The sequence below is a fragment of the Phalacrocorax aristotelis genome, chromosome 10 (assembly GCF_949628215.1).
Source record: "Phalacrocorax aristotelis chromosome 10, bGulAri2.1, whole genome shotgun sequence".
Classification (NCBI taxonomy): Eukaryota; Metazoa; Chordata; class Aves; order Suliformes; family Phalacrocoracidae; genus Phalacrocorax; species Phalacrocorax aristotelis.
The window spans coordinates 22988841-23001620 of NC_134285.1; the positions used below are offsets into that span (position 1 = coordinate 22988841).

At 41.2% G+C, this 12780-nt stretch overlaps 1 protein-coding gene across 1 annotated transcript in view; it reads left to right on the top strand.

Moving 5' to 3' along the window:
* Positions 1-2615: 2615 nt before the first annotated feature.
* Positions 2616-12780, top strand: part of COX16 (cytochrome c oxidase assembly factor COX16) — a 59788-nt gene continuing 49623 nt past the window's right edge. The window contains exon 1 of the mRNA XM_075105768.1: positions 2616-2742. Within this exon, the coding sequence (XP_074961869.1) occupies positions 2683-2742 (60 nt within the window). The 5' untranslated portion in view covers positions 2616-2682. The remainder of the gene's footprint in view (positions 2743-12780) is intronic.

Consider the following 12780-nt stretch of genomic DNA (forward strand, 5'->3'; position numbering starts at 1 on the left):
GACCTGTTCTCTTGCTCTTATCACTCCCAGCTGAGAGTTTGCGTTTCTGGAATTCAGACCCATGTTGCCTTTGCGTTACTGAGGTACTCAAGAAGCAGTCCTTTCCTGCTCTGCTATTTTTTCATTCCTCAGTTCTGTTTTTTTTGTCTCTAGGCTGGAGACTGCTCTCAGAACAAGTTAGTGGACACTGGATTGCAATAGCATTAGCTTACCTTTTTATTATATGTGTTCGATTTCCTTCTCATTTTAGTTTGTATGTGGTGGCTTATTGACATGTTCAGAAAACTTAAGTACCTCCACCAAGTCCTTGAAGTGATTGATGGAGAAGACCAAAGGAAGTAATCATCAGTATTTAATGTTCAAATGATTTCAAATTACATTTTGAGTTGAGGCAGCCGGTGCCCTGTTCTACTTTGTCCCTGCTGTGCTCAGCATCAGGCAATAATCTGGGTTGTGGAAAGGCTGTGTAGTGACTCAGGAAGTATTTAAAAGGTACCCCCAGCTTCACTCTGCCATTGCCACCAGGCAACCAGAACATGGCAGAGCCTTTGGCTACAGTAATATGTGAAAACATCGCAGCCTATGCTTGGAGAATACGTGCTCTTATCTCTAACACGTCAGTGCTCCACCACTGTGCAAGCTGTAGCTGAGAGGTGTTTGCATGGATCGCATGGCACATTTAATTACTAGCAGGTATGAATGACTAATGGCTCTAAATCTCAAGGTAAGGCTGTCCATTTATGCTGTTGTAGCCAGCTTTGTTTTGAAAAGGCTATAAAAGTTTTTGGGAGTCCAGTGTGATTGGGATAAGGGAGAACAATGCAGGAAAACAGACAGTAAGATGGCACTCTTACAGAAAGAAGACGGCAATCTTCTTTCCTTAGGAAACCAGGCTACAGTATGAAAGACGTGGCTAGTGGCCAGGCAACACAACTGCTTTAATCAATGACTTTTGATGGAAAGTTCAAAGTTACAGAACGCGGCCCTCAGTAAAGATGTGTTTTCCTGAAATGTCCCTGACTTCAATTCTGCAGGCTGGCTTTTCTGATATGTGGAGGGAGGTGAAATCCCTAGCTCTGTTGAGATTCAGTGAACTAGTCAGTCATTTGAACTAGTCATCATTTGATTGTGATTTTGCTAAGTGGCAGATTTTTGCCTTTGAGGTCCACTTTTCCCAAGCTAAGTCCTTTTACCAAATACCCCACAGAAACACAAAAGTTCAAAACACAGGAAAATGTCAGGAATTAAGTCAACTCCTCTCACTTGAAAGTCTTTGTAAATGTTCAACACAAAATAGACAGGTATAGTCATTGAGGCTAGTAACCCTACAGACGTGAAATACATCTCTATTGCTGGAAGTCCTTACAAAGTAGGTATATGCAGTGCTAAATCTTCTCTAGGCTCCAGACTGCATTACCTAGAGCTCCTCAAGCAAGAAAAGGCAATCCTCACCTTGCTGACAGGTAGAATAGCATTCTTTTCACTGCTGGGAAATGCTGTGGCAGCTGTTGATGTGCACATGGATTTTTCTTCATTATGCACAGCATGAGCCTTCATTTCTTACCAAACTATTCGCTGCAGGCTTTTCCTCTGTCTGCTAGAATGGATTTGTCCGGGGAAACATATTCTTCTTTCACCTCCGAGGTTGTTGAAGAGAACTTCTCCTGAGGGACTTCCTGTGGCAAACCACCCAGCCACATGGTAGCACTGAACTCCTCATCAGCCTCAGAGTTATCTTGGGAGTCGTCTTCTCTGTCATCCTTCCTTGTTGTTTTTTCATTTCTGTGACCTCAAAGGTGGCTTTACTGAAGGTGAATTCCTCTTCCCCTTTCCCATACACCACGAAAGGGAATTTTATCTGGTAGGATAATTCAGGGTCAGGCCTGGTGGACGGTGCTTTCATCTCACCATCAGGGACTATGCTGTAGTGATTAACCGAATTTTCAGTCCTGGAATACAGGCAGACTGAACTGCCATTCATGGGTGTAATTACCTTAATACGATAGCACAATATACATGTACAGCGTGGTATTAGTGAACAGGTATTTGCAGGAACCAAAAAGTAATCAACAGTAAGAATAACAGTATATGTGCAGCAGCCCTAATCCAGAAATGAGAATGCCACTGTGCTGGTTAGGTACAAACAACTAACAAAGATTGCACGTTTCCACAAAAAAAAAAGCTTCCAGGAGGAATAACGGGTGGGGAGATTTCACTCTACGTGCCAGAGGCGGCCGATGGAAAAACAGGGACAGAAACCTCACAGGGGCTACAGGACAGCCCCGGCTTGGCAGCCACGGAGCCGGGTCATTTTAAGCCTCAACCCCGCTCTCAGCACACACATGCTATCACCTGGCTCGCTGAGTGAGTCCGACAGCACTATTTCAAGTGGATTATTTCAATAAGCAACCAGTTACGTCCGGAGAAAGAACGGTACGCGCCCGCGGAGCCCGCGCCCGCCCTGCCCAAGCCACCTCCTTCCGCCCGACGCCCCACGGGCGCACGGAAGTAGCGCCCAGACACCACAGCGGAACCCAGTTTCCCCGGGGCGCGTTGCCGCGGCGGAGGGGGACGCTGTGGAGGGAGGACCCGCGCCCAGCCGGAAGCGCTGAGGCCGGGCGGGCGGCGGGAGAGCGCCGCCCGGTGCCCGTGGGGAGGGAGGGAGCGAGCGAGCGTGGGGGGATGGAGCGGCTGTGGAGGCTGTGGAGGGGCCGCACCATGACTTTCGGGGTCCCTCTGTTGGTGAGCAGAGCGGGGGGGGGGCACTGGGGAGAGACGCGGTCGGGGGGCGGGCCGGTGCCCCGCCCCGGCGGCACCCCAAGGGGTCGGGCGGCCTCTGGAGACGCCATGGTCCCGCCGCCGCCTGAGGGACGGGGAGGGGTCTGGCCCCCGGCGGGCACGGCCCAGGCCCTGTTCGCCTGCCGAGCCCCTGTGCCGTGCGCTGGAGGGGCGGCAGGGCGCGGGGAGGGCGGACGGGCGGGTGAACCTGTGCTGGAGGGCGGGGTGGGGGGTGGGCGATTTGTGTGAGCTGGTGGTCCGTGCTTCTGTCTCCCACGCTTGTCCGGACCTGCAGGGGACTGCTGTGCGCCCGGAGAGGAGGTGAAAGGCGTGAGCCTGTCACCCGGCTCTGCCCGCGGGTTCGGTGGCAGAGGTCAGAGAAAGGGTCATAAAGTGTGCTCTTAAAAGTATTCCTAACGAAAATATGAGGAAAATGAATCCTGGTGCTTTTTTTTTTTCTTTAAAACTATTTTCCTTTTTCCTTTCCGTTTTTTTAAAACACTGCTTATGTGTTTTTCTAACTTTCTTTACCTTTTCAGTGGATTTTAAACTGCAACAGCAGTGTTGGTCTGATACATCTAAATAAATGGAAAGATTTTGAGTTAAATGAATTGAGTTATAGTTACAGTTGTGCTTGACGTGGTAAGTGAGGCGTAACTATTTAGAATAGTCGAGGTCAGAAAAGATTGAAAAAGTCAAAGGAATAGAACAAAATTATAAAACAGCATAATAGGTGCACTTGCTTATCCAAAGTACCTGTGTGCATTAGAGGAAAAATTAAACAACTCAGATGCGCTTATGGATAAAAACTCGGGAAGAAAGGCAAAAGCAGCAGCCAGGACAATGTGGTTTCTGTTTATGCAATTTATGTCTTCTTTTCTATATATATGATTAGTTTAGAAAAAGTAAGCAAATTTCAAGGTGGATCAAGAATAGGGCAAAGGCTAATTGCAGCGCTTTTATAATACTGCTGGATAAAGTAGTGTCATCCTCCACAAATATTCAGCAGTATGCCTCAGAAAAATGGAGTGGTCCAAAAAAGGACAGTGACACTTGTTAGAGTTAAAAAAGATTAAGAGCATTTTTTAAAAAGTGATATTACGGATGTGCTAGAGTCAGGACTTTTAAGTGGAAATATTCATGCAACTGAATACACTGAAGTGTCTTTTCTGAAAATGTTGATGAAGACATAAGAAATTAAAACAGATTTAAAACCACCAAACAAACCAACAGACTAGTGTGGTAATACTGCAGCTGTATGAATTATTTGCATCAGCAACTCCACTCCCTGATATGGCAGACAACCTATTCATGTTACACCTTTCATAAAGCGATCAATATTAGTGTTACAGCTCTTTAGATATCCTGCTGCACGCGTGTATACCTGAAAGGCTGTCCAGAACTTTGCTGCTTTCATGCTTAGACTGAACTTATTTTGCCTTCTAGTTTTTCATGTCATTTTTTGAGTGCTCTGACATTATTCTTTAGTTTAATAAACCACCTTTCTTAGATGTTTAAGTTTGGATATAGTTTTAGGTCAGTCTTACTGTTCATATAATTATTTGAGGTTAGCTACATCTTTCAAAATGAGGGGAGCCCAGGAAGTTTAGTACTCTCCAGCTCAATTTTAACTCCATAAAAGGTTTTGGGAAAATATTACAGGGTTAAATTATAGATACTTAGAGGTGGTTACCTGGTGCAGGAAAAAAAGTAACAATTGCTTTTCAATAATAAATATATCAGATTTGATAAGTTAACTGGTATAGTAGGTGAGGAGATGCAGCTGATACACAAGATCTTGACTTTCTACAGTACCTTCCCTTCAGAGAAAGTACGGCAAAGATATGCTTCTTATCATTTGTGTTCTCAAAGGACTGAAAAAACCTATTTTTTATATTTATCAGGTGCCTTCCAAATTGAAAAGTATCTTAGGTGGGGTGGGTCCTGCAGAAATAATGTGGGCTATAATATTGTGAAAAACCAGAAATGTCATTATAAGGCATAGAAACTCGTTAAAAGTAAAGTAAAACTGAAACAGAACTCTTCCAGTCTACGCAATGTCCTCAGCTGGAGTAATTTTCCAGCTTTGTGGTGCCATTGTAGAGATGGTGAAGACAAACTGTAAAGTCTAGAGGAGAGCAACATAAAAGGTACAGCAGACATTCCACCTTTAAGGAATGCTGGAAGGAATTGACTTAGTTTATTTTAGAAAAGTCTGAGAAGTTCTGTACATCGTATATTGAGAGTGGTGATCACTTTTCATAGCTTGGGAAAGAAGTACCAAAATAAATTAGTTTTAGATCAGATGTTAGGAAAACGTTACTCTTTGTACTTATGATACATACTTAGGGTTTTTATGGAGAGGTTGCCATCTGGCAGCAATGGCATAGGTTTTCTCAGTTCTGCTTCGGTGTTGGAGCTAAGACTTCAGCTTCCCAGGACAAGGTAGACCTGTTGTTGTCCTTTGGGCCCTCCTGGTGTTTTTGCACAATTTGCCATAGGTTGTAGCAGAGATTGAGACTGGTTTCTTTGACTTTGTACTGCCTAATGTCATTCCGTTTCTGTTACCTCAGAGCTCTTTCCAATATTATATAGAGAAATATTCTATTATATTTCTTCCCAGGGTTTCATGTCTCCCTGCCTTAAAATTATCCTCCCCTGCAAATGCTTCAGAATGTTTCTGTGTTGCTGCCCAAAGGCTTCCCAAGCAGTCAGAAGAAGGAAAATGCATGCAATTCTTGTCAGTTCCCCAGCTGTCTGTTGAACTCTAAAAGCATTTCTGAAGCTGAAAAGAATTGTGCTAAAAGATCAATTACAGCAGAAGAGACACTGAATCTCCACGCAGAAATAGAAGGAGCATGCCTTTGTAACCCTTTAAATTCTGCTGGATTTGTCAATAATACTGAAACCAAAGGTTTCTGTTAGAGTTTTGTATCCTATACATCATTTGTCTTACTAGACAGGTACAGAACTTTATTCTTTGATACTGCTGGACCTTTCATGAGTATCATATTTGCTTTTTTTAAAAAAAAAAATTGAACAGCTTTCTTATCTTCCCTTCTTACACTGCATACTTGAATGAAAAATCCCTGTGCCACTTTTTCTAAAGGCTCCAAGGTTAGAGATCATCATTCAAAGACAGATGAATGTCTCGTTATACACACACATGCACAAATATACATTAAAAATATTTCTTATTTTTTAGTGTAAATTATCTTGATCCTTTGTTCTTTTGGGCTTGGGGCAGTTAAACTATTCCAGTGGGAAGGAATTTTCTTGGTTAATCCTTAAACCTCAAACTGGCAACAGCTTTCAGAGTACAATGTGTAAATCACAGTTTTCAGTCATACTTTCTCAGAAGATAAGAGTGTTTCTTTGTGAGCATCAAGACTGTAGGGGGCAGGAATTAAACCTGCAGGAAACCTTGATTTGTGAATGTTTCCTTTAACTCTGGAAACTTCGCAGATAAGATACCTCTGTGTGGCATAAAACAGTAATCACGTGGAAGAGAGCAATGTAACCTAGCAGGGAATACCGTAACAGCTTGAGTGCTACAGGGTGAGTAATCCTAAAGCATTGGTAAGGATGGAAACATCTGTGTAGATGTTGGGGTGAACTCTGCTGACATTACAGATGTGTCTGTAAAATTTGCTGTTACGATGGAAGGCGGTGCCACCTCTGTGGTAACTTAAATATCTTTGCTATATTGATGTCTCCGTTTCCTATCATGATAATGGAAACTCTTTCCTTACCCCATGAAGCTTAACTTACTAGTCTTCAGGATACTTAGAGTCATAGAATCATTAAGGTTGAAAAAGACCTCCAGGATCATCAACTCCAACCGTCAACCCAACACTAACATGTCTCCTGAACCATGCCTGAAGTGCCATGTCTACATGTCTTTTAAATACCTCCAGGGATGGCGACTCTACCATCACTCTGGCAGCCTGTTCCAATGCCTGGCCACTCTTTCAGTGAAGAAATTCTTCCTAATATCCAGTCTAAACCTTCCCTGATGCAGGCTGAAGCCGTTTCCTCTCGTTCTGTCTCTAGTAACTTGGGAGAAGAGACCAACTTGGTCTGTAATAGGAGAAGAGCTTCAGTTACTGCTGCTTTGTACTCCACAATGAACTCTGCCTGACCAAAAAGGATGTGTCTATCAATGTCCTATTGCTGCTGTGATGCCTCTAAGATCTTGAGAGAACAAGGGTCTTTGATATTACAGCTAGTGATCCAGTGTCACACCTTTCTTGTAAGACATGGAACATGTAAGGTTACTTCTCTAGGGCAGTTAGAATGCTTGAAGGTTGCTGGAAGTTATTTTTTCAGGCAAGTATAAATGGTGATTCTAGATCATTGAGGGAATGTGTGTGGATTTCAAAATTGCAAAGCAGTAGATGTTTTAAAACACATATTAAAAAACCCACATTATTTCATATGCTCATACCACTTTCCAAAACTTGAGTTTGTGGTTCTGCCTCTGTCTGATTCTAGACAAGAGTCTTCCATACTCTCTAAGTTGCAAAATAAATGCACAGATGCAGTTCTGGTTCTGCTGTTCGGTTCTGCTGGCAGTAAGTTGCAAGGGAAGCATTACATTCTGAGGCTCTGAAGTGGCATCTTAGCAGACAGAAAATGTAGTCTGTCGCTAATTTGGTGATTTTTATTGCACACCTAAAATAAGTACATTGCATTATATATGTAGCGCATCAAGTTTTAGATCTGCAGTATGTTGCAACATGCTCCATACCTATAGCTGTAGATTTTGACTTCTTTTCATTTTCCTTGTTTTTCCTTTTTTTTTTTTTTCTTTTCTGTAATGACTGTGCTTCTACAAGTGCTTTACTTCTCCTTCTGGATCTTGTCTTTAGTGTTTTACATGCTGTGCCTAGTGTTGCCAGAAGAGAAGATGGGGGTAGCTTGGAACAGCAAAAGATTTTTCTGTGAATAAACATGTTTCTAAAATCTATTTCCATCAGTGTTTATGCACACAGACTGTACTGCAAAGCCGTCTATATTGCTGCCTTGAACAGTGCAAGTTTCCTTTGATAAACAGTTCGTCAAGAGACACCAAGAATGCATGTCATGTACGGGACAAGATAAAAGGTCAGGTTAGAGAGAGCCCCTAACAGTGCTGCAGCAATGTGGCCAGTGCTTCCGGGCACCATTAGAGAAGGTCAGTGGCATCTCAGGCCCTTGTTAATGAACCAGTTGTCTCAAGCATTTTGACAAACAAAACAAATAAAAAAACCTTTCCCAGACATCAGGACGTGAAATGACACGTCTGTGGATTAGTTTTGTTCACTGCTGAAGTCGGGGTCATCTGGAAGCCATGACTGATGCTCAGAAATGTTTTGCAAATATTGCAAAGTGGTATTTTATCGTGCTGTGAGTCACTGAAAGTTTTACAGGGTTAATGGGTAGGGAAACTATGTTTTTATCATTTAAATGTATTTAAATAACTAAGTTTCTGAAGATTTCTTTAAATACAGCATTCCTAATTCATTTCATAACAAGCTGCTGAATTCTAAGTCCTGGGGAGTGCTGAATATGAGGTACACTTTTACCCATGGATTCTGGAGGGTCTGCCCATGACAGATATGAACGCTGGGACATACGAAAAATTCTTCTCAGGAGTAATCACATTTCTGAGATCTATTGTTGCCGTCACTGTCTGTTTAGAAGCTATTGCTACATTTCCTTCTGGTACTGTTTGAAAAAGGATTACTAAAATAAGCATTTTTCACTTTTAGATATGTCAGTGTTATTGTTAGCGTCATTCTCATTATCGCCTTGAACAATGTATGATATTGGATCGCAGGACTTCTGTTAGTATCTATTACTTCATGTAACTTCACAGTAAATTTGACATATGCAGAACAGTTGATTTAAATGTTAATATGCTTTTGAGACATGAATACAAGTTACTATTTACCCATGAGAAGAGAATTCTGACTTCTATTATTTGTAGATAAATTGTGATTGCCTGTAAAAGTCACAAGTATTACAGTAGTAGCCTAGAAAAGCAATGAGTACAAAACTGTTTTTAGAATTTTTAAATGGTTGTTCCCAATCAGCAGATCACAGTGTGTTGCTTTTATGCTTCAGAGACTTGTATTATAAATATTGGGTCTCTAAGCTAATGATGAGATATGTCTTCAACTTCTGGTGTGCTTTTTCTGTTCATCTGCATGTGTTTGAATCCACAGCGGACTGCGGAGCTGTTCAGACAAAACCGCCCCTTGGAACTGTTTGTGCTGGAGTAGAAGCCAGTGTGTTCAAGCTGAATGGGCTTCCATGGACGCCAGGTTGTGGAGTCTGAGTTAGCTGACTTCTATCTTTCGGTTGATGGTCGGGCCTTAAAATTTGTGAGCTCGTCTTTTGAATTGACCCCTTAAACTCTTCTTTTGATTCTTAGTCTTTGAGTACTGTTTTCCAGATAAAAGTTAGACAATCAAATAGGCACTCTTTAGTACTCCAGATTTCCCCTCTGTTTCATTTTAAAACATAAAGAGTGTATTTGCATTATTTAATGCCGTTAGAATGGACTAATCTGGCACTGAGGGGAACAGAGGTTCTTTGTTGAGCCTCGGAACAGGAACATAAGTACAGACTTGCCTGTTTTCACTTTGTGTGTTTAGTCCTACTCTAAGTCTCCACCTTCTTCAAGGGGTAGTGAAGGTAAAGATGTAAGATTAATATTTACTCTATAGTATGTTCCATCTTCATCCCCCGTCCAGCTTTGTCAATAGGGAAGCACTACTTGACTAGTAGTGGTTTCTTTTTATGTTCTTTAATGCAGGTTTCAGTTTACTGCTGTTTTGAGCTGGGCCTAACGCATCACAAGAACACCAGGTTGCCATGAGATGTAAACAGTTTCTCACTGTAGTGCACCTTGGCTAGGTTTGTACCTGTGAGTAATGGGAATGATACTTTTAATAAGGAATCAAAATTTTGGCTTTTAGAAGCTTATGGAGAAAGAGAAGGTGGTGTTCAGAAACTGCAGCTTGACCACCACAGCAGACTTGGTTTTCAAACAGCTGCAGCTGCTGAGTGAAATTCCCTTGTTACCCGACCAGCCCAAGCAATGTGTGTAATGCAAAATGACAATGCTGTGGCTGAAAATGCCGTTTTCTGCTAATGCTCACGCTGAGGAACATATGGGTTTCTGTCTCTTCTGCACTGTTCTTAGATTGGTTTCGATTAATTGCATTTTCTCTGCTTTCCAACCTGTTATGAAATGGACAGTTTAATAAACAAAGGTTTTGTTTTCTTCCTAAGACATTAAATAGTATCACTGAAAGGATATGGATGGCTGTTGTTGTACTCTGGCCTGTAGCCATTCATATTTACAATCTTTAAAATCATTGCTTTGAATATAGCTCTATACTGAGCCAATTAACCTGATGCCTTGGGTCTAGTTTAATATTCTGCACAAAGTTCTACATGCTGTGAAGACTATACTGTTCTGCTTCATCAGTCAGTTACGATTGGCTCCAGTTTATACCAGCTGCTGTCCTGGTTTGTCAGCATGGTGTCCATGCAGTCATCTACTGGCGTATTTAATCCGTTTTTGAAAGTAATGCAGTTCAGTCTTCCTGCAATTTGTGAATTCTAGTATATGCATTGTCAGTGCATTCTCTTTCTTTGTTGTGCTTTGGAATGAAATAACTACTAAGGGATGCATACTTTTGGTTTCTGTTTTTCCCCAAAGGAGGCCTCTGATATCTGAACTAAAAATTATTTCCATTTGCTGCAGGCAGGAAGAAAAGGTAGACCCTCTTCTGCTGCCATCGAGGGTGAGGAGAGGATTTAGATTTCTGAGAAGAAACTTCTGCACTCTTTTTCCCCTCTGCAGTATCAGCGTTAGAGCCAAGTGCTGTAATGGCTATGGGAGACAAACTCTTGAGAGCTAGAGCTGGCAGAGGGGGGCGCTTCAGGTTAAGATGACTTGCCTGGGTCTTTTCTGGGACTGGCAGTTTGCCCTGCTACTTTATTTAGGGAACAAATAAGAGACTTCAATCTCTGGGCTGTCAGATTGCTATCTTTCACCAGTCTTGCACTGCACATACGACAGTTCTTTGAAAAGGAAACCCCAAAACCCTTTTTACTGTGATCGCTGCAGACTCAAATAAAATAATTCACATGGCTGTTCTAATTTTGAAGCTCCTGATGGAGCTGCAGGGTTTTGCAGCAGCAGTCTTGAAGAAGAGGTTAGAAAATTATCATGTTCCTTCTCCAGGGATAAGTATCATAACATTTTCCACCGCTGCATAATCTGTGTTGCCAGCACTAAATATTGTGATTTGGTTAATTTAGGGATTTTTGACAAATGGAATTTTGTAATCTGTCTTTCTCTAACAACAGGGATGCTCGTAATATGGCAAATTGTTGGTGCTGCCAGAGAAATAGTTTCTTGTTATTTTGTTAGCCCAAGGAACTGAAGATGGCTGCTTTAGATTATGCAGGAAACTAAAAAAGTAGGGGTCTGCTGTTACGAGTACACATCTCACTGTAGTTGATGACAAATACAAGTATTTCCCATCCTAAGATGCAGGTCAAGGGATCAGTCTGATGCCATCCATAACTGATTGCATCACATACTTCCCAGTGGAGAAGTGAACAAATAGAATTTTTGAAAGAACGTTATTAAAGAGCATTTTGTGTGATTTTTTTTACATAAAACATTTATTGAGGTTGCTGAGTGTACGTGACAGATGGTGCTCTTATGTCATATCCTGACTTTCATTTTGTTTTGAAACGTGCAAGTCTTCCATACATGCGTAATTGCATTACAGCATTGTAGGGGTTTTTTTTTGTGTACTCACTGAAACATAAAGGAATAATCCCATATGAGATCTTTAATGGGGGCTTGTGCTACCAGTGCTGTTAAGCTGTTTGCTTTGGTGTTAAGTGCTGGCTAACTAGTATGTTTTATGATTTTTGCCTTTTTAAGGTAAACTTCAGGTATAAAGGGAAAAGTGAGAAGTTATCATTTCATCAATCTGCTGAATGCATTGAAGTAACTAGACAGATGATGTGCACTACATAATGACATTTTTTTGCTTTGCATTCTGGAGCATATAAAATGAATAGTTCTCTCGCAGTGAAAAAATGTATGTATATTTGAACTTTCTAGTTTGAATACTCTTCAGATGTCAATGCCTTAACATTTTATAATGTCGGTTAAGTATCTTTATGATTCTAAAATTTGAATGAAGAAAAATGCATCTTAATTTTCATTATGTGGCATTACTTTTCCCCTTTCAGTTAACTGGAGAGTGAACTTGAGCATGACTTTGTTAGGATATTGCCAGCCTAACTTTTATTTATATGGCATCTTGAATAGCTTCTGCTGTCTCATGTATATCTGGACTAGTGGATGGAACATACTGGGCTTTGCTGTTGCCCTTGGCTTACACTGAGAAAATTCGTCCATTGTAGTGATTTTTTAACTGAAGAGTGTTTTGCAAGGCATGTAGAGATTAATTCTGTTTTACAAATTGGGAAACTAGAAATATGAGAGACATACAGAATATGTAAAGCCAACAAGCTGTTAATGTTGCTGGAATTTTTAACTTGAGTCTTATACGACTTCTAATTATTTTGACTGGTGACTTTTCATGCTTCATTGTTGTTTGTACATATGCATTCTTCCCTTCAAATACAGTTAACTGAAATGAAGGTAGTGAGAACATCTTTCCGCATAATGCAAAAAAGATAAAGGAAATACTTAAACCAAGACTAATATTTCCACCCAAGGCATTGACGGTCACTGAGTCCTTTACTACTTTTAATGCTGTTATAGTTGCACAGACTCATTTATACCTTCTTTTATTGGCTTTTGAACACAGTTTTCAAAAATCTAATTGACTGAAGAGCTGTCGGTTGCAGCTCTGGCTTGTGTAGATCAAGGCAATTCATGTTCAGGGTTGTATTGACATGCTGTTGGTTGATTAAATACATGCTGAATATGACTGATTCTCGTCTGGTTTTGCAATG